At 42.3% G+C, this 25,979-nt stretch overlaps 1 protein-coding gene across 4 annotated transcripts in view; it reads right to left on the reverse strand.

Annotated features, from left to right (window-relative positions):
- NBN (nibrin) overlaps positions 1 to 8,504 on the reverse strand; it is a 56,919-nt gene extending 48,415 nt beyond the window's left edge. For 2 of the 4 annotated variants that reach the window (XM_006056577.4, XM_025265006.3), the window contains exons 1-4: positions 8,336 to 8,504; positions 6,350 to 6,480; positions 1,995 to 2,143; positions 1,381 to 1,540 (exon numbers count right to left, since the gene is read on the reverse strand). In XM_006056577.4, coding sequence (XP_006056639.3) covers positions 1,381 to 1,540; positions 1,995 to 2,143; positions 6,350 to 6,480; positions 8,336 to 8,372 — 477 coding nt within the window. In that variant the 5' untranslated portion in view covers positions 8,373 to 8,504. Of the gene's footprint in view, positions 1 to 1,380; positions 1,541 to 1,994; positions 2,144 to 6,349; positions 6,481 to 7,517; positions 8,126 to 8,335 lie in introns of those variants that run through there. The other 2 variants (XM_006056575.4, XM_006056578.4) reach the window with 2 other exon arrangements.
- Between the last annotated feature and the right edge of the window lie 17,475 nt (positions 8,505 to 25,979).

Raw genomic sequence — 25,979 nt, forward strand, 5'->3', positions numbered from 1 at the left:
TAGTGGGGGACAATTTACAAAAAAAAAGAAATACAGTGACAAACTTCTTTTTGGCACATGATTGATCAGCATATTGAAAAAGGAGTATTGCTCTACAAACCTTTGCTGGAATATATAAAGTACTCTCTAATATCCAGGGACTGACTGTCATTAGCATCCCAGTCACTGGAACAGTATGTACTATGGTAAATGGAAGCTGGTTTCCCAGTCTGTCAAAGACTGAGTAAAGTATCTTTCAAGACCACCTAACTGCCTTTGCTTTTACTTTATATCCACCAAGCAAGGGCTTGATTACCTACTTCATTTCTCATGGACCTTGGTATCTTTAAGGCGACTATGCTGGAGCCATATGTAAATATTCTGGTCACTATAAAGGTGTGTCTCTACTGTAAATTAATAAATAGACATTCTGAATTATGAATCTATTATCTGGGTTTATTACCATAAATTAGTACTCAAGAAGCTAATCACTCTGTTGAATTTATAAATCAATTTTATAAACTTACAAAGATGAAACAATCTCTGATCAGAGAAAACCCCACCAAAACACAAGTTTAACATGAGGTTCAATCTGAACAGCAAGGCTTTCTTTCTCTATGACACCTATTTAGCTATAACACACATATTCTAATTTAATTAATTATATAGCAAAGGATTTTTGTATCATCTAATAAAGGAATCTAAGTATTTGCTGCTTTTCACCATAGATATAAGCCTAAAACAATCTAAGATTATCTATAGTCAAACTGTTGAAAGGAGATGAATCACCTCCCAAACTCATTCTTCAATTAGCTTTGGATTAACCAAATCTGATGAAGATGCAAAATCTGAAAACATACCAAAATATACCACTGTTTTAACAAATAGCATCTTCTAAAGGCTTATATCTACATATCTCTAGACTGTGACAATACATTAAGGTAATATTAAACTATAAAAAAAAGTTTTTGTGATTAGGGCCTAAAGCCAAATAAAAATTAAACAAAAGAGCATGAAACAGTGAGATATATCATAGACTAGAGGAAGAAAAGACATAGACAGCCGACTTTGAAGATGGGCAATTGATCTCTAAATGTTTTGCTTTTAGACTGAAAACATTTCTTGGTGAAAGGATTACATAAGTCATTTAAATGCTAAATCAAAATCGGAAATATAATTTCATGTGATTTTTGCTTGCTTTAGATAATAAACAGTGTTTCTGAAAAACCATTCTTAGCCTATATCATAGGTATGGGGTTGTTTGGCATATACATATCTACAGCCAACAGTTTGGATAGTTTTAAAGTAAATGACTTTTAAAACATTTTTGTATAATGGGTAAATGAAAAAACTTAAATTCACAGAACTTACTTTAACATAGTAACAATGCACTGAACTTACTTTAATGGTAACTTTAACTGATACCATGACAAGGTGAGTACATTCCTCTGTCCAATTGTTTACAGTAAGTCCTCCGAGTTGCAATATGGCATGACTTAAAGCAGTTTTCCCAGAGACATCTAAACAAGAAGAGCATGCAACCAAAGGTTCATACTCTACTCTGTAAATAAAAATAAGTTACATAAATTTATTGTATAGTAAACTCAAGCTCACATCACACACTGTTATTTTGATTTTTACGTATTACTATACATTCCAACCTAGCTCCAACAAAACTATCAGTCTTAAGTTGCAATTAAAAAAAAAACCCAAAGATCAAAAGCTTAACATTACACTTTGACGTATGCAGAGTCAATCAAAAGTAGCTTCATCAAGATTCTCAGGGCCACTCAAAGTCTCATTCACTCTTTGTCAGCTCTGTATGATGAACAAAATGCACTAACCACGTACAGTGCAAAGTTCACTACTAGGCAAAATTCACTACTATCCTACTATGCTAAGTAGGATAGAAATAGACTAGTTCCAATTCATTATTTATAAATATCCTTTTCCTTTAGAATTTGATTGGGCCAAAATAAAGTTGTCCATTTTAATATCAATTTCAAAATTCTTACCTGAATTTACTTTCAAACACTCCAAAGGTAACTCTATCCCCTGACTTCAAAATTTGAGAAAGACCATTCTGCATTTTCTCCTCATTAACAAAGGTACCATACTTAGAATTATCTTTTATTGTCAATACAGGAATTTCATCTGTTTGGCTCTAAAAAAAAAAAAAAGATCAATAAATAATTTAAAATCTCTTACTACTGCATAAATACTATTTCTAGGGGCAAAGGTTTCAAAGAAAAGGTTGGTAACTTTTGGAATAGGCGATAACCTCCCAACAGAGTACATAGCACAGTTATTGTTTTGGTTGCAAGCAAAGAATGATTACTCAACTAGCAATTAAGAGAAAAATGTCTTACTTTCAGAATCATTCCTCTTAGAACATATATTTTCTTTATTTTTGCTAGGTCAGTGGAGATTTTCCTGACCTCTCAATTTGAGTACTATCTGCTTTTGTATAGACTGTTTCACATATAACACGACAGTTTCATTCCAAAGGTTTTTGTTTTTTTTAAAGTATTATCAAAATCACATAGAAAAAAAAAATCAATCCAATGAGAAAAGGCTAGAGTGTTTAACTTGAAGTAACAATTTTTTCTTTAGGATTTTTAACAATAATGCTTTTTTTAAATCTAAAAGAATATAGACACAAAACCTAAACATTACTGAACAGATCCTGTTTGCTGATACACAGTCTTACCTCAAAATAGTGGTTTTTCTTTCTTCATTACCACAAGCATTACCATGAGCTCAGCTCTTGTATAGCTATATATATATATTTTTTGGGCTGGTTTAATTATATAGCACACCAAAACAAACTCAGTCATTCAAAGGAGCTGTGGGGCATATATACCAGCTGTTTTCCCTAGTAAAGCAAATCATTCTCCCTCTGAAAACCTAAGATATACGGCAAATAAGAGTGTTCATATGGCTATATAACTCTTTAAAGGAGGAGTCAAGAGTCCATCCACTGCTCTATTTCCAGGCTTTGGCACAGTACTGACACACAGTAAGCATTCAACATGTGAGTGCTTACAGACTGAGGAGGAGGAAATGGCAAACTGCTCCAGTATTCTTGCCACAAGAACCCAATGGACAGCATGAAAAGGGCAAAAGATATGACTGAGAAGATGAGCCCCTTAAGTTGGAAGGTGTTTGATATGCTACTGGAGAAGAGAGGAGGGCAATTATTAACAGCTTCAGAAAGAATGAGGCAGCTGGGTCAAAGCAGAAATGATGCTCAGTTGTGGATGTGTCTGGTAGAGAAAGTAAAGTCCGATGCTGTAAAGAACAATATTGCATAGGACCCTGGAATGTTAGGCCCATGAATCATGGTAAGTAGAAGTGGTTAAGCTGGAGATGGCAAGAGTGAACATTGACATCTTAGGACTAAGTGAACTAAAATGGATGGGAATGGGCAAATTTAATTCAGATGACCAATGTATCTACTACTGTGGGCAAGAATCCCTTAGAAAAAATGGAGTAGCCATCATAGTCAACAGAAGTCTGAAATGCAGTACTTGGGTGCAATCTCAAAAATGAAAGAATGATTTTAGTTTGTTTCCAAGGCAAACCATTCAACATCAGAGTAAAACAAGTCTATGCCCCAACCACTGAGGCCTAAGAAGTTGAAGTTGACTGGTTCTATGAAGATCTACAAGACCTTCCAGGATTAACACCCAAAAAAGATGTCCTTTTCATCACAGGGGAGTGGAATGCAAAATAGGAAGTCCAGAGATACCCGGGGCAACAGGCAAATTTGGCCTTGGAGTACAAAATGAAGCAGGGCAAAGGCTAACAGTTTTGCCAAGACAACACATTGGTTATACCAAACACCCTTCTCCAACACAAGAGACGACTCTACACAAGGACATCACCAGATGGTTAATACCGAAATGGACTGATTATATTCTTTGCAGCCGAAGATGGAGAAGATCTATACGGTCAGCAAAAATTAAGACCTGGAGTTTACTGTGGCTCAGATCATGAGCTCCTTACTGCAAAATTCAGGCTTAAATTGAAGAAAGTAGGGAAAACTACTAGGCCACTCAGGTGTGACCTGAATCAAATTCCTTATGATTATACAGTGAAAGAGATGAATAGATTCAGGGATTAGATCTGGTAGATGGAGCGCCTGAAGAACTAAGGACAGAAGTTCGTAGCAGTGTACAGGAGGCAGCAACCAAAACCATCCCAAAGAAAAAGAAATGCAAGAAGGCAAAGTGATTGTCTGAGGAGGCTTTACAAATAACTGAGGAAAGAAGAGGAGCGAAAGGCAAAGGAGAAAGGGAATGATATACCAAACTGTATGCAGAGTTCTAGAAAATAGCAAGGAGAGATTAAGAAGGCCTTTTTAAATGAACAATGCAAAGAAACAGAGGAAAATAAAAGAATGGGAAAGACCAGAGATCTCTTCAAGAAAACTGGAGATATCAAAGTAATATTTCATGCAAAGATGAGCATGATAAATGGCAGAAATGCTAAGGACCTAACAGAAGCAGAAGATTTTAAGAGATGGCAAGAATACACAAAACTATACAAAAAAGGTTTTAATGATCTGGATAACCACAGTGGTGTGATCTAAAGCCAGACATCCTGGAATGTGAAGTCTAGGGGCCTTAGGAAGCATTACTACAAACAAAGCTAGTGGAGGTGAGAGAATTTCAGCCGAGTTATTTTAAGAATCTAAATGATGATGCTTTTAAAGTGCTGCACGCAATATGACAGCAAATCTGCAGAACTCAGCAGTGGCCACAAGACTGGAAAAGGTCAATTTTCATTCCAATCCCAAACAAGGGTAATGCCAAATAATGTTCAAACATATGACTGTGTTCATTTCAAATGCTAGTAAGGTTAAGGTCAAAATCCTTCAAGCTAGGCTTCAGCAGTATGAGAACCAAGAACTTCCCATATGTATAAGCTGGGTTTAGAAAAGGCAGAGGAACCAGAGATCAAACTGCCAACATTCACTGGATCATACAGAAAGCAAGGGATTCCAGGAAAACATCTACTTCTGCTTCAATGATTACGTTAAAGCCTTTGATGATGTGGATCACAACAAACTGTGGAAACTGTTAGAGAGATGGGAATACCAGACCACCTTACCTGTCTCCTGAGAAACCTGTATGTGTTTCAAAAAACAACTAGACATGGAACAACTGATGGGTTCAAAACTGGGAAAGGAGTACAAGGCTGTATACTGTCACCCTGCTTATTTAACTTCTACAGAATACATCATCCAGAATGTCAGGCTGGATCAATCACAAGCTGGAATCAAGACTGCCAGGAGAAATATCAACAACCTCAGATATGCAGATGATACCACTCTAATAGCAGAATGTGAAAAGGAACTAAAGAGCCTCTTGATGAGGGCGAAAGAGGAGAGTCAAAAAGCTGGCTTGGAACTCAACATTCAAAAAACTAAGATCATGGCATCTGAACCCATCCTTTCATGGCAAATGGAGAAAAAGTGGAAGCAGTGACAGACTTTATTTTCTTAGGCTGCAAAAGCACTGTGGATGTTGACTGCAGCCATGAAATTAAGACGCTTGCTCCTTGGAAGGAAAGGTATGACAGAACTAGGCAGTGTATTATTGCAAAGCAGAGACATCACTTTGCCGACAAAGGTCTACATAGTCAGAGCTATGGTTTCTCTAGTAGTCATGTACGGATGGGAGGGTTGGACCCTAATGAAGGCTGAGCACCAAAGAATTGATGCTTTCGAATTATGGTGCTGGAGAAGACTCTTGTGAGTCCCTTGGACTGCAAGATCAAACCAGTCAACCTGAAAGGAAATCAACCCTGAATATTCATTGGAAGGACTGATGCTGAAACGCCAATACTTTGGCCACCTGCTGTGAAGAGCTAACTCATTGGAAAAGACCCTGATGCTGGGAAAGATCAAAAGGAAAAGGAGAAGGGGATAGCAGAAGATGATATGGTTAGACAGCATCACTAAGTTAACGGACAGGAATTTGAGCAAACTCTGGGAGACAGTGAAAGACGGGAGGCTGGCATGCTGCAGTCTATGTGGATGCAGAGAGTCAGACATGAGTTAGCAACTGAACAATTACAACAACAAAAATCACTCAGTAAATGTTCAAGTAAATATAAACGTGGTCTACTTCATTTGAGTTTCTAAATCACTAAAGCCAACAGTAAAATACTGAAATAGAAACTTCAAAATCAAAATAAACAAATACCACCAGTACCACTGCCAAAACATATTTAATTTTGCTAACATTTAAAGAAAACAGTTCTATAAAATGAAAAGTCTCCAAAACTCTCTCTTACATATGCACCAAGGTAGTCTTTTGGGACTTCAATTCCCTTACTGTCAGCAAATGAAATAGTGACTTACCAGGTTGGTTACAGAAAAGTTAGCGGTTAATGTAGCATGATTTCGACTGATCGACTGATCATCTTCAATTAGAATGCCACAGTTTTTTCTTCCAACAATGTACTCAACACCAGTCAAAAGTCTGTATGGTTCTAAGAGAATTTTTTTAAAAAGTAAATTTACAGATACACATATACATAAACATGTAATGAGATATAGGTATGGCAAAATTTAAATATTTTTATTTCGCTATTTAAATGCTAATAACCAACTTTATGTAAATCAAACATGTTTTCTATTAAAGCTTCACTGAAGGAGGCAAATCTAAACAGAATGCTCCACCACTTTTCTAAAGAGAAAATAATTTTGAAAATTGTCAGTGCTTGCCCAAATTAACTTATAAATTTAACGCATTACTAAATGAAATCAAAATACTCTTTGGCGCTTGATAAACAAATTCAAAATTCCGTCAGAAAAATATGTGAAAAACTGTCCAGAAAAATGTCAATATTTGGGGGAACTTTCTCTACCAGGTGGCAAAATATCCCACAAACTGACAGCAGTTAAAAAGCATGGTATTGGATGAAGAGTAAATAATATAGATCACTGCAAGAAAACTCCAAACCAGGTTCAAGTGCATAATTGGGGGAATTTTTTTTATGTTAAAGGTAACTTTTAGAACAATGGGACAGAGTTATTAAAAATTTTTGTAAATCACAAATTGTTGGTGGAACGGCATATATGTTGAAGACTAGCAGACTTTAGTCTGGGACCACTGGAGTGGTAGGGTGATTAGGGCAGCTAAATTAGACAAGAGTCCAGGTAAGCATTGACCAGAGTTAGATTATATTTTGTCAAACAGATTTTTAACCTAGAGTCGAGTCTTTCAACAAAAAACTTTTGCGGTTGGTTTAGTCACATTTTTCCTAGAAGGATGGCACCCCATAGCTTCCATTACATTCTGAAAAGAGTTCAAGATCCTTGGAAAGTTAAGAATGCTACCCATTCGCAGTAGGGACATTTTTCTTCCGCGAACTCAAAAAGCTAGCCATAGGCTACAAATGTTAATGGAAACTTGTCCATCAGTTTGTTCTATCTCTGCAATGCTCCAAATCCACAAAGCGCCTTATCTTTGAGTCTTTATAATATTTATTACTTACAGTATTATTACAGTATTTATTTTCCTTACCATTCGTTTGGCCCTCTCGATACTGCCTTACACTGCTGGTCCTTTTAGCTTCTACATAGATCTTTTTTTTAAATCACAATGTAAACTTCCTAGGGGCAAGACCAATCATAGGCTACACCTGCTTGGCTACCAGCTAACAAGTGCTTACACATTCCAGGCAACCAATTTACATGCAATTTCCATTTCCCATTGTTAGAAATGCAAAAGAGGAAAAACCAAAAAACTTTCTCAGTTCTGATGACAAAAAGGTTTTAAAAAAAAAAAAAAAAGCTCAGAAACAAAACCGAAACTGTTTTCCCGTAGCTGCCATTGAGACGTCATCTCCGTGGCTCCCAACAAAAATAAACGACGTGCTCAAAACAGTGTCGCCAAGGTCCTGCAGCCTCTGTCAAGGTATTCTGGGCGTTTCCTCAAAAGCTTGAAAACACTAGCTGTCACAACAGGGTACCCGGCCAAGGCTCAATGGAGCGCATCATCGAAGCCCGGCTCCGAGCCGGGCCCGCCAGGTGGGCCGGCCGACCGGACGGAAAGGACCCGGGCGGTCACTGAGCGGCCCAGCGCCCCACGCCTAGCCCACCCGCCGGGCCAAAGCCGGGTTCGCAAGCACCGCAGCCCCCGCCTGGAAGACAGCGCGGGCCCTCCCGCGGGCCTCATGCAGCCTTCGCACCGGCTCCCGCCGCCTCTCAGCGCGCGACCAGAGGCCGCGGGAAGGCGGCGGAAGAGGTGACGACGGACCGGAAGTGCGCTCCGCAAACCCCTCGCCCGCCGCAGCTGCTCTCGGGAAATTGGGCCCCCGCGTTTCCACCTTCTGTCCTTACCTCGGGCAGGGCCCGCGGCGGGGACCAGCTTCCACATGGGCCTAGGTCCCCGAGTCCGGCCAACGTGCGGGAGCTGACCACACTGCTGACCGGCAGGCGAGGCGGAGACTGCAACGTGCGCGCTCAGGAAGCCCGGAAGCCCAGAGACCCGGAAGCTGCGCCCGCCTAAAAAAAGGGTAGGGACAGACCAGACGGTGACATTGGCACTTGGTTGCCACCCGGTGGTTAGGAAAGGAATAGCCGCTCTATATAGAAACGTGCTGTCTAGGATTCCATTTTAAGGTCTTCAAGGAATCCACACGATTATCGGTTTGTTTGTTTTTTTTTTCCTGCTTGTGAATATAAGTTATTTTAAAAATCAGCTTCAAAGCAATCTAAACAGACTTTCTAATTAAACATATCAACGTCGTGACCAGTTAAGTAGTTTCTTGCTTTTGCAATTTTTTAAATTGCAGTCACTCCTTGATATGGATCCTAATGATAATGGTAATTACGTTGAATATAAGAATTTCACCCAAAATAAAGTCATTTTTTTACTCTTCTCCAAGCACAAATCAACTTCTAACTTGTCAGCTTCTTAATGTTGTACTTTACTCATGCTCATGACTCCATGCTCAGTCCCCATTCAACTCTTTGCAACCCTATGAACTCTATGCAGCCCGCCAGGTTCCTCTATCCATGGAATTTTCCAAGCAAGAATATTGGAGTGGGTTGATGTTTCCTACTCCAGAGAATCTTTCCAACCCAGGAATCAAACCAGTGTTTCTTGCTGTTGTAGCCATGCATTCCGGGGAAACAAACTCACTCAGAAGGATAATGCAGCTGTGGAGTGCAGTTTATTACACATGCGGGCCCAAGGCAGCGTCTCCTCTTAGCCAAGGACCCCGAGCAATTTTTTATGAAAACCTTATATACCCTAAGTGTATATGCCCAAACCCAGCTCCCCAAATTCCCTGAAACTAGTCTGAACAAAGGAAAAGAAAGATACAATCAAAGTTAACCTGTGATTCATATGCCTTAAGCCTAGGTAGTTAACAGTGGGCAATTATCAATAGGCCTGTGGTCATACCCAATAAGCATAATAGAATTTCTGATTCTATTTGGTTACACAGATAATTAGGGTATTCTTTTAGGCGAGGGAGAGTCTAGGTATGAGTCCTGGGGTTCTTCCTTCTGGTGGGTCTGGTTTTCCACGTGGTATGTTGTTTCCATAAATAGTGGGAATATAGTTCCAAGTCTACAGTCTGGCCCAAGATGGAGTCCTGCTTTCAAGATGGAGCCTGTTCTGTCTGTTTCCTCCTTCATTCCCCCTCTTGATGCTCTTAATTCATAGTATGAGCATCATTCATAAGGATATATTGGACCCTGGCTCTCCAACTGCCAATTTGGGAGAACGACACCAACCTTTGGGTTACAAAGTTCATAATACATTGTAAAATAAAGGGTCCACAAAGCAGAACTATCAAGGCAACTATAACACTGGTAAATGCCGGGGTCCAGCCCCAGCTGATCCAGGGTATTCGAAGGAGAGACGGCATAGGCGAGGGTCAGGAAACAACTGCTTAATTACATGTTGATTAAGGATACAAAGAGTAATAGAATGAGGATAGCTCAGTAGGAAAATTCAGTGGAGAAAAGAGGCTGAGTAGCTTGGTTTACGTGGGAGACCAATAAAACTTCAAGATGAGAAGTTTGCACCACTTACGTAGGCTGCAGGCGTCCTTCCGTTCTCCCAAAGGAGAGGAGACACTGAGGCCTCCCCAGTCGGATCTTAGAAGCCCAGGCATAATTAGCAAGCATGGTGGGTTCCGCGCTCCAGATGGAGACTCAGCTAGAATTTGGGAGAGAGAGTGACATGGGGAGACCAAGTTTGAGTGAACAAGGCCCACACTTTATTTTCCAAAGTAGTTTTTATACCTTAAGGTATGCATAGAGGATAATGGGGGAAGGGGTGGAGTCATGCAAGGACAGCAGTTCCTGGTTCTAATCTAAGCCAGGCTTTCAAACTTATCATATGCAAAAGTTCAGGTGATTGACATCATCTTCTGGCCCGGAGGCCTGTTAACATTTTAAGAAACTTATTTTTCTCTAAAGGTGATTATTCCAAAGTCAGGCACCAGCCTTCCAAAAAGCATTGGACAAAGCTGCATTTTACATTTCTATACACCCATTATATCAATCAATACACTGCCAAGGACACAGTAGGTAAGGAGTATGGAGACTTAGCAGCAAACATTGGCCCAACAAGTGAAAAACCCTTCACCAATACAATTTCTAATCAATCTTTTAACTACTCAAAGGAATCTGTGTTTAGGCAGTTTAGAACATCTCCTGCCTCTCACAGTTGGGAGGCTCTGAACAATCACATGTGGCCGGAAAAACCTATTCAGGCAGGCTAGAGGATTTCCAAAGGAGTTTGTAGGTTAAACACTGTCACACCCAGGAATTATTAACTGGAACTGTAAGCTAACTCTTTTTCCAGAGAGAGGTAGTGGGGGACAGCCCCCTGTAAAGTCAGAGGTGTAGGTGAAAGCACAAAGCAGAAAGTAGGCAGACTCTGGTTTGGGGGGTAGATGCTCGAGAATTTCCAGGGGGACTCCTGAGGCTCGATCCCGCCTTTGCGTATGCCGAGCCTCCTTCCTCATGACCTTTGTCATGGGCGGAGTGCCTCACGCTGGCTCCCGGCAGTGATAGAATTCCAGTTGAGCTATTACAGATCCTCACTCAATATGCAATATGCCGGCTCCCGGCAGGTAAATATAGTTTTCCACCAATCACCCTTCACCCAAGATAGGACTGAAGTCCAGAAAGGAATGTCTTCATTTGACATTGCTTTTACCTGGTTTTTCATGTCATCTAAAGCAGCTGGTACATTGCCAGATAAATCAGGGATATATACACAACATTTAACTTTAATTATACCACATGTCCCTCTTTGTGCTGAAATTACGGTTAGTCCCAAGATGATAGTGGCAAGTCCTTGTAGTAGCAGTTGATTGTAGAGCTTCATCTCTTCTTCTTTTTTAAGATGATCTTGGTTTCACAGGGATCAGTGGGGTCCTTTTGTGTAGTGCACTCGGCGTCCTCTGGGTCTGCGTGGTATGCTCTCTTCACCCTCATGTAGTGGATCCAGGGAGAGACACCTGCAACTTTAACTGTCGTAGGGGTGGACCCTCCCAATGTGAGGCCAAGGAGTCCCGTTTCCATTCCTTGACCCACACCTGATCACCGGGCACAAATTCGTGAATCTGTTCTCCAAGGGGGAGCTGCACCCTTTCTTGTACAAACTTAGTTACCTGATTTATTACCTTACCCAGTTGTTCCATCTGCTGTGAAATCTCATCTCCCCTTACAAATTTGTTGGCAAATTTGTTGACACCTGTTTTATTATGGGAGGGGGCCTCCCATACACAATTTCGTATGGAGAATAGCCATGGGACCATGGGGTCATCCTGAGTCTGAGCAGAGCCATCGGAAGCCAGTCCACCCAGGAGCAGTCAGTTTCTATGATCCACTTGGAGAGTGTCTCTTTAAGTGTCCAGTTGGTTCGTTACACCATCCCAGAACTCTGGGGCCTATATGCAGTGTGTGGTTTCCATTTGATGTTTAAAGTTGTGCTTACTTGTTGTACTAAATCAGCTACAAAAGCTGGGCCCTTGTCCCATCCAATGCTGGTAGGAAATCCAAATCTGGGAACTATCTCTCTAAGCAGGCACCAGGCTACTTCTAATGCTCTTTCAGTCCGGGTAGGAAAAGCTTCTACCCATCCCGAGAACGTACACGCCATGACCAGCAGGTAAAGGTAGTGTCGGTGAGGTTTCATTTCAGTGAAGTCCACTTCCAGGTGTTCAAAGGGTAGCGTGCCTTTTAGCTGAATCCCCGGAGGTTTCTGTCTATGTCGAGAGGCAGCCTTGACCTGTGAGCAGGCAGTGCGGTTCTGAGATTCTGTCCTGCATGGGGAAGAGAGGTGGGGAACAAAGAAATATTTTCAAATTAGCTCTTGCAGTTTATCATGCCCTAGGTGGGTCGCGTGGTGTGCTTGGTTTACAGAGTGGGTGCCAGCTCCTCCGGTACCAATAATTCGCCACTTGGCAATTCCCACCATCCCTTTTCAGTCTCGATGGCCCCTTCCGCTTTGGCTAGTTGGTTTTGGGCTTCAGTGTATTTTGGAGAGTCCGGTGTTAGCTCAGGCAGCTCTGCCAATATGAGAGCTTTAATAGGGGCTTCACTTGTCACCCCCAAGCCCTCAGCTGCTTGTTTAGTGGTCTTATTTGCCAGTCTGTTTCCCCAAGCCTGGGAGGCATCCTCATTTTGATGTCCTCGGTGGTGTATGACTGTGACCCTTCTTGGTTCCCAGACAGCATCTAATAGGGTCAGAATTTCTTCCTTATTTTTAATATCTTTTTCACTAGCTGTCAAAAGGCTTCTCTCCTTATACAGATCCCCGTGTACATGTAGTGTGGCAAAAGCATACCTGGAGTCTGTGTAAAGATTTGTCTTCTTACCTTTTGACAGCTGGAGGGCCCGGATTAGAGCATATAGTTCGGCCCATTGAGCAGACCAGTGTGATGGCAGAGAGCTAGCCTCAACGATGGTTTCTTCCATGACTACTGCATATCCCGACAGTCATGGTCTTTATTTCACCAGGCTGGTGCCATTGGTGGACCCAATCTGGGTCCGGGATTGGCTGGTCCCTCAAGAAAGGTCTGCTAGCATAAACTTCTTCTAGGATTTCCTTGCAATCATGTGAGGACTCACCTTCTCCCACAGGAAGGAGAGTAGCCGGATTCAGAGCCTGACAAGGCTCAATAGTAACATGGGGTACTAGTCCCTGGTACTGAGTAATCCAGGATGTCAACAGCCATTTATGGGGGTCCTCTTGCAGGAGAGTGTTGACCTCATGTGGGACTTTTACGATCAAATCTTGGCCCAAAGTCAGCTTGGTTGCCTCCTGGACTAGTAGAGCAACCGCAGCAACTGCCTGTAAGCATCCCGGCCACCCAGTGGCAACATTGTCCAGCCGTTTTGGGAGATAAGCCACTGGTCTGTCCCATGCCCCCATAGTCTGGGTCAACACTCCCATAGCCACCTTGTCCTTTTCAGTCACGTGAAGAGTAAACGGCTTAGCAAGGTCTGGCAGGCCCAAGGCGAGTGCTGATGTAATTGTATTGGGTTTGAGTTCTATTACTACTGGGACTTGTTGTTTTGCAAGCCTAGTGGGGTTGTCTTCTGCCTAGACCTCAGGGAATTGTTGAGTTAACTCTCTCTCTCTCTCTCTCTCTTGCTCTCGACTGTTTAGCCAGTCCGGTTTCCCTTCCAGGAGATGGTACAACCTCCATTCATCTTGAGGGGTTACCGAGAGGGAGAGTAAATAGGTGGTTGAGCCCACTCAAAGAGTGAGTCTTTCATAGGGGGAAAGGTCATTTGTGCTCCCAATTAAGACAGTAAGTCTCTTCCCAACAAAGATACTGGGCATTCAGGGATGTATAAAAATTCATGAGTCACTTGATGTCCCCCATCTGACATTTTCAGGGTGGGCTTGAGGCACAAAGGCTGCATTTATCAGCATCTGAGACCCAGCGGCCTCTGGATTTATTGGCGTATAAAGTCTATAGGCCTCGCATAGTCGTAGAACTCAGAGGGTGATTCAATTTCCCTTTGACTCACTTCGGAAGGTTTTGCTATACTCATAGGTTTCCGGGCCCCACTCTTGAGGCTTTGTAAAATAGCTGCGATATCTCTCCAGGTGGCCCCTCCCTTCCTCTGTGTTACAGTCCCAACTGGGCCTCTCATTGGTCGTGGCTGGTTCTGCCCACCGTTGCGAGTTTGCAGTGCCCTCAGGTGCTGTTTCTCGTCACCATTTTCTGGCCTCAGTTAGGATCCTGTGTCTTTCCTCAGTGCTGAAAAGGGTGACTAGTAGTTGGATTATGTCATCCCATGTAGTGCAGTGGGTTCAAAAAATAGTCTCTATTAGCCTAATCATGGCTTGTGGCTCCCCTGAGTGCGGTGGAGCGTGTCTCTGCCAGTTTAATATATCCGTAGAGAAAAATGGTTGGTAATAATAGACTACAGGGGGCAGACGGTAGTGCCCCATGCGTCCTGAACCGGAGGCTGTTGTAGCTCTCTGAGGGGCATCTGTAGTGGGGTTCTTTCCCCCTGCTCCTTGGCGGAATGCAGCCTCTGTCTAATTCCTGTGTTTTCTTCCCCCTTCTCATCAGTACTTATGGGAGAGGTGGATACAGTCTAGGAGGTCCAGCTGAGGTGGAATCCTGGGGGCGTTGACCAGAGGTCTCCATCGCTGGGATCAGAGCCTGCTGAAAGAGAGCTGGCAGAAGAGCAGCAGCTGCTGCAGGAGCTTCACCTGGCCCTGGATCGGGCATTAAGGCGGCCTCCCATCCTGGTGGAGCACTGGGCGGTGAGCATGTCATCATCCAGTATGGGGTAGGGGGCAAGTCATCACCGTCCAAATCCTGTAGAACTTCTTTTTTTATCATCAGTCAATTTTCATGCCATTAATATTTTTCTCTTTCCCTTCTGGATAAGAACCTCGTCCAAGGAGGAGGGTCTTGAGCTAACCCTAGCCATGAGTCAATATATGGATATTGATCCGGGTGTCCCAGCTCTCCTGTGACTACTGTGTAGACTGCTTCAACTATGTTTAAGTTCATGGTGTCCTCTGGTGGCCACCCTACTTCTATAGGGGCCCATTTGACCTCACAGAGTATGTGGAGGTGGTTAGGCATCATCTTCATCCCATAGTCTCCTCCAAGTCTCCTCTTTAAATTTTTAATCATGCACTCCAATGCAGTTGCCTTAGATTAATTTCCTCCCATCTTGCTTACCTTCTTGGACCTTCTTCTACTTTTCCTTTTCATTCTGTCTATAAAGTTCTTGGTACCCTATATACTTCTGATATTTCCACTCAATGAAACACTTAAATTGCCATTCCACCTCCTTCCTAATTGGGGTAAGAAGAGCCTTACCTCCCAGATCCCAGAGGAAGAAGGGGGATTGGCATGTTTTCACCTGCCAGTTGGCATGGCCAAACCAGAACACCACATGGTCCAAGACTGTTTCTTTTAACTTTTAAAGTCCATTCTGCTTTAGTGGGCTTTATCAGGTGCAGATGAAAACACAGATGTGTTAAATGTCCCACGTCCCAGGCTGTCTCCAGAAAAGCCAATTCGTACTCACTTATGTACCCCCCTCCTTCTGGCCTGACAATTCCGAGGGGGGTCAAGAATTTCACAACAAATGGGACACCTCCTTGGGGAGGGCAGGATACAAGCACACAAAGACTGAGTTTCTTCTCCTAACAATCCCCTGGCGATTGCTTGGTAATAATTTTCCCCACGATGGCGTGGACACCAGCTCCTATGACCTTCGCAAATTTCCTTCGTAAGCCCTAACACACTCGTCGACCTGTGTACCAAGCAATCGCCGCCTGCCTATTCCAGGCTCCTGTGGGTCCCGCTTCTTTTAGTCCCTCCCAGGGGGGTGATCAGGCCCCCTCTTCCACGCTGCTGGATGGGTTCCTCCTCACCTGAGCGCTCAGTTCCCCTGCTGTTGTCCACCACCTGCTAACGTGAAAGATCTGGGCATTGAGAAGCAGAATCCTTCCAGAAGGGCAAAGCACCTTTCCCCCTCTAGAAGATTCAAGCCACAAGGCCTTGGAGTAGTCCCAAATGGGGCTTGTCTCCTCAAAGTGAGGAGTTTCCCGGCTAATGCAGCAAATGTTGTAGCCACGCATTCTGGGAAACAAACTCACTCAGAAGGACAATGCAGATAGTGGAGTGCAGTTTATTACACCAGCGGGCCCAAGGCAGAGTCTCCTCTTAGCCAAGGACTCTGACCAGTTTTTGTGAAAACTTTACACAAAGGAACAAAGAAAAAGAAAGTTAACCTGTGATTCATATGCCTTAAGCCTAGGTAGTTAACAGTGGACAATTATCCATAGGCCTGTGATCATACCCCAATAAACATAATAGAATTTATGATTCTATTCAGTTACACAGATAAGTAGGGTATTCTTTTAGGCGACTAGGAGAGTCTAGGTACGAGCCCTGGGGCTTTCCTTCTGCGGGGTCTGGTTTTCCAGTTGGTGTGTTGTTTCCATAGATACTGGGCATATAGCTCAAAGTCCACAGTCTGGCCCAAGATGGAGTCCTGCTTTCAAGATGGAGCCTGTTCTGTCTGTTTCCTCCTGCATTGGCAGCCAGATTATTTACCACTGCTTCACCTGGGAAGCTCTGTCATCTAATAAGGAGTTAAATACTGGGGAGTCTATCCATCCTGTCCAGTTCTACTTGTAGCATGCTGGTACAAGCTCTTCTCTTAATACTCCTTGCATGCCTGCCAAGTTTCTTCAATCATGTCTTTGCAACTCTATGGACTGTAGCCCTCCAGGTGAAAGGTTATTGCTGAACCATGAAAGACTCCAGGATTCTTGGCCTCTGGAGGAGAAGAATTCAAACCGGGCTTGATTGCTCAGGACTTTTGTGTAATAAAATTATATTAAAGTATAAAGGAGATAGAGAAAGCTTCTGACATAGGCATCAGAAGGGGGCAGAAAGAGTGCCCCCCTGCAAGTCTTTAGCCAGATGTTATATAGCTACTGCTGCTGCTGCTGCTAAGTCACTTCAGTCGTATCTGACTCTGTGAGACCCCAGAGATGGCAGCCCACCAGGCTTCCGTGTCCCTGGGATTCTCTAAGCAAGAACACTGGAGTGCGTTGCCATTTCCTTCTCCAATGCGTGAAAGTGAAAGTGAAGTCGCTCAGTCGTGTCTGACTCCTAGCGACCCCATGGACTGCAGCCCACCAGGCTCCTCCATCCATGGGATTTTCTAGGCAAGAGTACTGGAGTGGGTTGCCTAGCAGTCTGCTAATTAGAGAAAGGAAATGTGTCAAAACTCAGAGAATGGCACCAGGCCCCTCACCCATAACATGCATTTAGAGATGACATTGGCACCAGGTGAGTCATCCCAGGCCATAAAGCGATTGACATAAATCTTGAAGATAGGCAGATTTCCATACAAATATATGGTTTCATTAACATAGATTAAGAGAACACTATAACATACTGATTTGTCAAGTTGGTTCTGAGCCTTTAGGCGAACCTACTTGAAGACAGAGACTAGGGTAAATGCATAATACAGTAACATAGCCTAAGACAAACATTTCCATAAGAAAAATGCATTGGTTAGCTCAAGGTTTGAGAAAAGTTAAGTTCAGGTAGAACCTGGTGTCATTGTGGCAACACAGAATTTTAAAAGAAACTTTTTAAATTTGTATGGACATATGGGTAAACTCCAGGAGTTGGTGATGGACAGGGAGGCCTGGTGTGCTGCGGTTCATGGGGTCGCAAAGAGTTGGACATGACTGAGCGACTAAACTGAACTGAACTGAGAGAAGGGGAAAAAATATAACACTGGTTTGTTTCCTCCTGCCCCTTAAAAGAGATTAAAAATGTCTGACACTTGCAGCCTATTTCCTCCATTTGGAGACCCCTGGCCTTCCTGCCTAACCCTCTCACAGGCTCTTCTATCCATAGGTGTCTCCAAGCAAGAATAGGGAGTGGCTTACCATGCCCACCTCCAGGAGATCTTCCTGACTCTGGGATTGAACCCACATCTCTTGCGTCTTTTGCTTTGGCAGGGCTTTTTTTTTTTTTTAAACATTAGTGATAGTTTACAGTGGTTGGCGTCGAGTTTGTGGTCTCTGAAGGAGAAAGTTTCACTCCGGGGGCAAAGACACAGTCTCAGTCTTTTGTGCAGCAAAGTTTTATTAAAGTGAAAAGATAGAAAAATCCTCCAGCAAAAGGCCCTGGAAGCGGCTAGGGCATTATATACTTTTCAACTGGCTGCCGAGAATAGATAAAAAGAACACTTCAAGACTACCAGTTCCACTGGACCCTTTCCCAAGCCACACATCCTGAAATAACTTCCCTACAAGATTAGCTAGAATGAACATGTTCTATGCAACATGTTTCTGGGGGAAATACATTGTTGCAGAGGAACAGGCTCCCAGGCAAGATTTATTACAATTATAATCATTAACATAGAGTCTAAGAAAAGCATTTCCTTGAGTAAGACTGTGTCATCACTAGCTCCTAAAGAAAGGCCAGTTCTTGGGCAAGATACATTTTTGCACAAGGCTTAAGGAAAGCTTGAGTGAGAAAGTTCACCTACTCCTTAAAGGCCCCTGAACTGCCTAAGTTTTAACTCTCTCACTAGGACCACTTGGGAAGCTCCCTTAATACTCCAGTAGTTGCCTAAGCTACTTTACCACCAAAAAAACAAAACAAAACAAAACAAAACTGCCACTTACATTATACCTAAGGTAAATTATTTAATGTTCCCCCCTGACATCAAGAATGAAATAAAGACATATTTGCTGATACCACTTGTTTTAAACGTGGCTTTGGATGCTCTAACCAACACAGTAAAAGGGAAAAAGAAAAGGCATGTGAATTAGGAAGGAAGAAATGACAGTCATAATTCACAAACAGCATACTCATGTATATTGAAAACCTAAAAGAATTGGAAAGTATGTTTAATAAGGTCACTGAACACAATGTCTAAAAAATTCAGTTGTATACCTTTATTCCAGAAAATAAATAGAAAATGACATGTAAATAGATAATTATAATAGCACCAACAGTCATCAAATACCTCATAAGAACCCAATCAAAAGATGTGATACAAAACATTATTGACTACAAAAAAATTACTGACAAATTAAAATAAGTTTAAATAAATGCAAGTTAATATACCATGTTCATGGATTGCTAATGTTAAGTAGTTAGAATAGGAAAATGGAGTCCAGAATGGCGGTGGCTAAAAGACAAGGAAGGGAAAAACCCGCGAAAATAGAACAAAGGAAGGTCCGAGGACCGGAGTGAGGACCTCAGGTAGAACAAAGAACACTCCTGGCTAGCCCAATTTCCAAAGGGCAGGCCCAGGGGGAAGAAAAAACATATAAAAAGAGGAGCCAAAGGGCCTGGGGTCTCGCTCTCCCGCATGCGCATGCACTCTGTCTCTCCTCTTCGTGTCTTTTGGGTTGGCATGCCCTCACACCTGTATTTTCCTTTTATTTTCTAAATAAAACTGAGCGGTAACACGGAGCTGTAACACTGATCTGTCTGAGAGCTGTGACACGCCAAGGGCATTAACGTCCATTGCTTCAAATTCTTCTTGTGACGAGACACAACCGAGGAAATTACACACTCCCCTGACACTAAGATGCCATTTCTCCCCAAACTGATCTTTAGATTCAATGAAATTTAATACAATGTCCCAGGTAATTTTTGAGTGGAAATCAAAAAGCAGTTTCTAAAATCTATACTGAAATTCAAAGGCTGAGAATAGCCAAGGAAATTTTGAAGAAGAATAAAGCTGGAGTACTTACAACTAGCAACTATCAAGATGTATTATAAAGTTGTAGTTACTGTCAACTGTAGTGCTGGAGAAAAAGACTCTTGAGAGTCCCTTGGAGGCCAAGGAGATCAAGGATTGACTTGGATGCCAGTCAACCCTAAGGGAAAGCAATCCTGATCATGAAGCTTCAATACTTTGGCCATCTGATGCAAAGAGCCAACTCATTGGAAAAGACCCTGATACTCAGAAAGATTGAGGGTAGGAATAGAACATGAGGACAGAGGATGAAGTGGTGGCATGGCATCACTGACTCAATGGACATGAGTTTGTGCAAACTCCAGGAGATGGTGAAGGACAAGAAAGCCTGGAGGGCTGCAGTCCCTGGGGTTGCCAAAAAGTCGGACATGACTTAGTGACTGAACAACAACAACAATTGAGGACCATCTATGTGAGGATTTTCTTCTTCATCCCAATCCCTGCTGTCATTCTCAAGTAATTGTAAGAAACACCTGGACAATGTATCCTACCAGCTAGGCTCACATTTCTTTGACTTTCAATTCCTGTTACTTTCATTTCTGTTTCACACATGCTACCTCTCTGATGGTCACAGTTTAGTTCTTTACATCACCATAACCTTAATATCTTCCTTTCTGACTGGAAGTTTATTCCTACTACACCTGCTGTTTAGCTTCTTCTGGATATCCAGCCACTTGAGTGCTCCACTTTATGCAGGTTATCAGTATCCTTCTATTCTCATCATATGCAGAATAGATCTGTAGCAGAATCAGGATCTGTAGCTTGAACGACTTTTACTTTTAGCTCATCTCTCAGGGCTAAGAATAGCTCTCAGAATAACTTTTATTTTCAGAGCTTTCAGCTCTCATTTTTAGCTCTATAGCTCACTTTTCTATGAGCCTAAACAACCCTTCAGTCATGAGTCAGTCATACAGCTACCTTCTATACTGAGGCTTCTGGATAAAATCTGCCTATCTTTGAAAATATAAAATGAATGCAAGCTCATAAACTCTAGTATCAGTTGAACTACAGAGCACTATTCATCAACCTCATTTCCTCTTTTTTTTTTTTTTTTTTTGTAAATTCATTCTCTATAAAACGAAAGAGTTATTCCACACCTTTGCCAATCTCCTCGGATCTAGTCATTTCCAAACTTCCTTCTAAGAACACGGCATCATATCTTACTGAGGAAATTGATACAAGGACTTCCTTTCAATTTCTGATCCTACTCTGCTGCTGCTGCTGCTAAGTCACTTCAGTCGTGTCCGACTCTGTGTGACCCCATAGACGGCAGCCACCAGGCTCCCCCGTCCCTGGGATTCTCCAGGCAAGAACACTGGAGTGGGTTGCCATTTCCTTCTCCAATGCATGAAAGTGAAAAGTGAAAGTGAAGTCGCTCAGTCGTGTCCGACTCTTAGCGACCCCATGGACTGCAGCCTACCAGGCTCCTCCATCCATGGGATTTTCCAGACAAAGTACTGGAGCGGGGTGCCATTGCCTTCTCCTACTCTACATCTATCCATATCAAAAGACACATTTCTTTTCTCTTAAAATCTATACCTATACCTCATTTTTGTCTTCTTTAAAAAATTTTTGACTGTGCTGTGTGGCATGTAGAATCTTAGTTTACTAACCAGGGATCAAACCCATGTCCCCTGCAATGAAAGGGCAGAGTCTTAAGCACTGGACCACTAAGGAAGTCCCTTATTCTAGCCTTCTTATATTTGGTTTCATGGTGAGATTTGACATTTCGGTTTGGAATCAAATCCTGCATTTGTTCTCAAGCCCATCTCCTCTCATTCCTACTAAGGTTTTGCCTTATGAATTACCTCTTTCTCCAATCTATCTTCAATTTCTTTATTTGTTTCCTTCACCTTACCTTAAGTATTTAAGAGACCATCTTGTCTTCTCCAAAAATTCCATTAATCTGCCATTATTTTCTAACTAATGTTAAGCTAGAGCATAGGTTTAATAGAGCTAGGATTTAACCGTCTCCAGATCACACACTAACAAAGGTAGCCCAGTCTCCTCTGACATATAATAGGGTTTAAATAATAACTATCTTGAGGTATTACTGTTAGCATTAAATGAGACACCATACTATGTATGGTAGGTGTTGAACAAATATTAGTTTCCTTTTCTTTCCATCCTTTCTAGTTCCTAAGTGTCGGGGCTGTGCCAAAATCATTTTTGTGTCTCTACTGTATAAATCACTTTTATATATCTAATTACCTTATCTAGACTATATCTAATTCCTGAAAATGAGGCAATGAGGGGAGGAACAAACTCTTAAAATTATCTTATTTTAGTTGTTATTTAGAATTCAGTTCAATTCAGTTCTGTCGCTCAGTCATGTCCAACTCTTTGTGACCCCATGGACTGCAACATGCCAGGCTTCCCTGTCCATCACCAACTCCCAGAGCTTGCTTAAACTCATGTCCATTGAGTCGGTGATGCCATCCAACCATCTCATCCTCTGTCGTCCCCTTTTCCTCCTGCCTTCAATCTTTCCCAGCATAAGAGTCTTTTCCATTGAGTCTGTTCTTCGTGTCAGGTGGACAAAGTATTGGAGCTTCAGCTTCAGCATCAGTCCTTCCAATGAACATTCAGGACTGATTTCCTTTAGGATTGATTTGTTTGATCTCCTTATAGTTCAAGGGACACTCAAGAGTCTTCTCCAACACCAATGTTCAGAAGCATCAATTCTTTGGCACTCAGCTTTTTTTTGTAGTCCAACTCTCACATCCATACATGACTACTGGAAAACCATAGCTTTGACTAGATGGATCATTGTTGGCCAAGTAATGTCTCTGCTTTTTAATATGCTGTCTAGGTAGGTCATGGCTTTTCTTCCAAGGAGCAAGCATCTTTTAACTTCATGGCTGCAGTTACCATTTGCAGTCATTTTGGATCCCCCTAAAATAAAGTTTCTCAGTTCAGTTCAGTTCAGTCACTCAGTCGTGTCCGACTCTTTGCGACCTCATGAATCACAGAATGCCAGGCCTCCCTGTCCATCACCAACTCCCGGAGTTCACTCAGACTCACGTCCATCGAGTTGGTGATGCCATCCAGCCATCTCATCCTCCTTCGTCCCCTTTTCCTTCTGCCCCCAATCCCTCCCAGCATCAGGATCTTTTGCAATGAGTCAACTCTTCACATGAGGTGGCCAAAATATTGGAGTTTCAGCTTCAGCATCAGTCCTTCCAATGAACACCCAGGACTGATCTTCTTTAGAATGGGCTGGTTGGATTTCCTTGCCGTCCAAGGGACTCTCAAGAGTCTTCTCCAACACCACAGTCCAAAAGCATCAATTCTTTGGTGCTCAGCTTTCTTCACAGTCCAACTCGCACATCCATACATGACCACTGGAAAAACCATAGCCTTGACTAGATGGACCTTTGTTGGCAAAGTAGTATCTCTGCTTTTCAATATACTATCTACATTGGTCACAACTTTCCTTCCAAGGAGTAAGTGTCTTTTAATTTCATGGCTGCAGTCACCATCTGCAGTGATTTTGGAACGCCCAAAAATAAAGTCTGACACTGTTTCCACAGTTTCCCCATCTATTTCCCATGAAGTGATGGGACCAGATGCCATGATCTCCATTTTCTGAATGTTGAGCTTTAAGCGAACTTTTTCACTCTCCTCTTTCACTTTCATCAAGAGGCTTTTTAGTTCCTCTTCACTTTCTGCCATAAGGGTGGTGTCATCTGCATATCTGAGGTTATTGATATTTCTCCCGGCAGTCTTGATTCCAGCTTGTGCTTCTTCCAGTTCACCGTTTCTCATGATGTACTCTGCATAGAAGTTAAATAAGCAGGGTGACAATACACAGCCTTGACATACTCCTTTTCCTATTTGGAACCAGTCTGTTGTTCCATGTCCACTTCTAACTGTTGCTTCCTGACCTGCATACAGGTTTCTCAAGAGGCAGGTCGGGTGGTCTGGTATTCCCATCTCTTTCGGAATCTTCTACAGTTTATTGTGATCCACACAGTCAAAGGTTTTGGCATAGTCAATAAAGCAGAAATAGATGCTTTTCTGGAACTCTTGCTTTTTTGATGATGCAGTGGATGTTGGCAATTCGATCTCTGGTTCCTCTGCCTTTACTAAAACCAGCTTGAACATCTGGAAGTTCACGGTTCACGTACTGCTGAAGCCTGGCTTGGAGAATTTTGAGCAGTACTTTACTAGTGTGTGAGATGAGCACAATTGTGCAGTAGTTTGGCATTGCCTTTCTTTGGGATTGGAATGAAACTGACCTTTTCTAGTCCTGTGGCCACTGCTGAGTTTTCCAAATTAGCTGGCATATTGAGTGCAGCACTTTCACAGCATCATCTTTCAGGATTTGAAATAGCTCCACTGGAATTCCATCACCTCCACCAGCTTTGTTCGTAGTGATGCTTTCTAAGGCCCACTTGACTTCACATTCCAGGATGTCTGGCTCTAGGTCAGTGATCACACCATCGTGATTATCTGGGTCATGAAGATCTTTTTTGTACAGTTCTTCTGTGTATTCTTGCCACCTCTTCTTAATATCTTCTGCTTCTGTTAGGTCCATACCATTTCTGTCCTTTATCGAGCCCATCTTTGCATGAAATATTCCCTTGGTATCTCTAATTTTCTTGAAGAGATCTCTAGTCTTTCCCATTCTGTTGTTTTCCTCTATTTCTTTACATTGATCGCTGAGGAAGGCTTTCTTATTTCTTCTTGCTATTCTTTGGAACTCTGCATTCAGATGCTTATATCTTTCCTTTTCTCCTTTGCTTTTCACTTCTCTTCTTTTCACAGCTATTTGTAAGGCCTCCTCAGACAGCCATTTTGTTTTTTTGCATTTCTTTTCCATGGGGATGGTCTTGATCCCTATTTCCTTTACAGTGTCATGAACCTCTGTCCATAGTTCATCAGGCACTCTTGTCTATCATATCTAGTACCTTAAATCTATTTCTCACACCCACTCTATAATCATAAGGGATTTGATTTAGGTCGTACCTGAATGGTCTAGTGGTTTCCCCTACTTTCTTCAATTTAATTTTGGCAATAAGGAGTTCATGATCTGAGCCACAGTCAGCTCTGAGTCTCTTTTTTGCTGACTGTATAGAGCTTCTCCATCTTTGGCTGCAAAGAATATAATCATCTGATTTCGGTGTTGGCCATCTGGTGATGTCCATGTGTAGAGTCTTCTCTTGTGTTGTTGGAAGAGAGTGTTTGCTATGACCAGTGCATTTTCTTGGCAAAACTCTATTAGCCTTTGCCCTGCTTCATTCCGTATTCCAAGGCCAAATTTGCCTGTTACTCCAGGTGTTTCTTGACTTCCTACTTTTGCATTCCAGTCCCTTATAATGAAAAGGACATCTTATTTGGGTGTTAATTCTAAAAGGTCTTGTAGGCCTTCATAGAACCATTCAATGTCAGCTTCTTCAGCATTACTGGTTGGGGCATAGGCTTGGATCACCATGATATTGAATGGTTTGCCTTGGAAACGAACAGAGATCATTCTGTCATTTTTGAGATTGCATCCAAATACTCTATTTCAGACTCTTTTGTTGACCATGATGGCTATACCATTTCTTCTAAGGGATTCCTGCCCACAGTAGTAGATATAATGGTCATCTGAGTTAAATTCACCCATTCCAGTCCATTTTAGTTCGTTGATTCCTAGAATGTTCATGTTAAATCTTGCCATCTCCTGTTTGACCACTTCCCATTTGCTTTGCTTCATGGACCTAACATTCCAGGTTCCTATGCAATATTGCTCTTTACAGCATTGGACCTTGCTTCTATCACCAGTCACATCCACAACTGGGTATTGTTTTTGCTTTGGCTCCATCCTTTCATTCTTTCTGGAGTTATATCTCCACTGATCTCCAGTAGCATATTGGGCACCTACCGACCCGGGGACTTCCCTTTTCAGTATCCTATCATTTTGCCTTTTCATACTGTTCATGGGTTTCTCAAGGCAAGAATACTGAAGTGGTTGCCATTCCCTTCTCCAGGGGACCACATTCTGCCACCGTTTCTATTGTTTCCCCATCTCTTTGCCATGAAGTGATAGGACCGGATGCTATGAACTTAGTTTTGTAAATGTTGAGCTTTAAGCCAACTTTTTCACTATCCTCTTTCACTTTCATCAAGAGGCTCACTAATTTACAAATTAGTGAGTTTAATATTGTGATATCTGATTCATGACTAAGTTTAGAAAATGAAGCTAGATCTCTCGCTGTGTCTGTTTGGGTATATGTATGCCTCAGTA

This window comes from Bubalus bubalis, chromosome 15, assembly GCF_019923935.1.
Source record: "Bubalus bubalis isolate 160015118507 breed Murrah chromosome 15, NDDB_SH_1, whole genome shotgun sequence".
Lineage (NCBI taxonomy): Eukaryota > Metazoa > Chordata > Mammalia > Artiodactyla > Bovidae > Bubalus > Bubalus bubalis.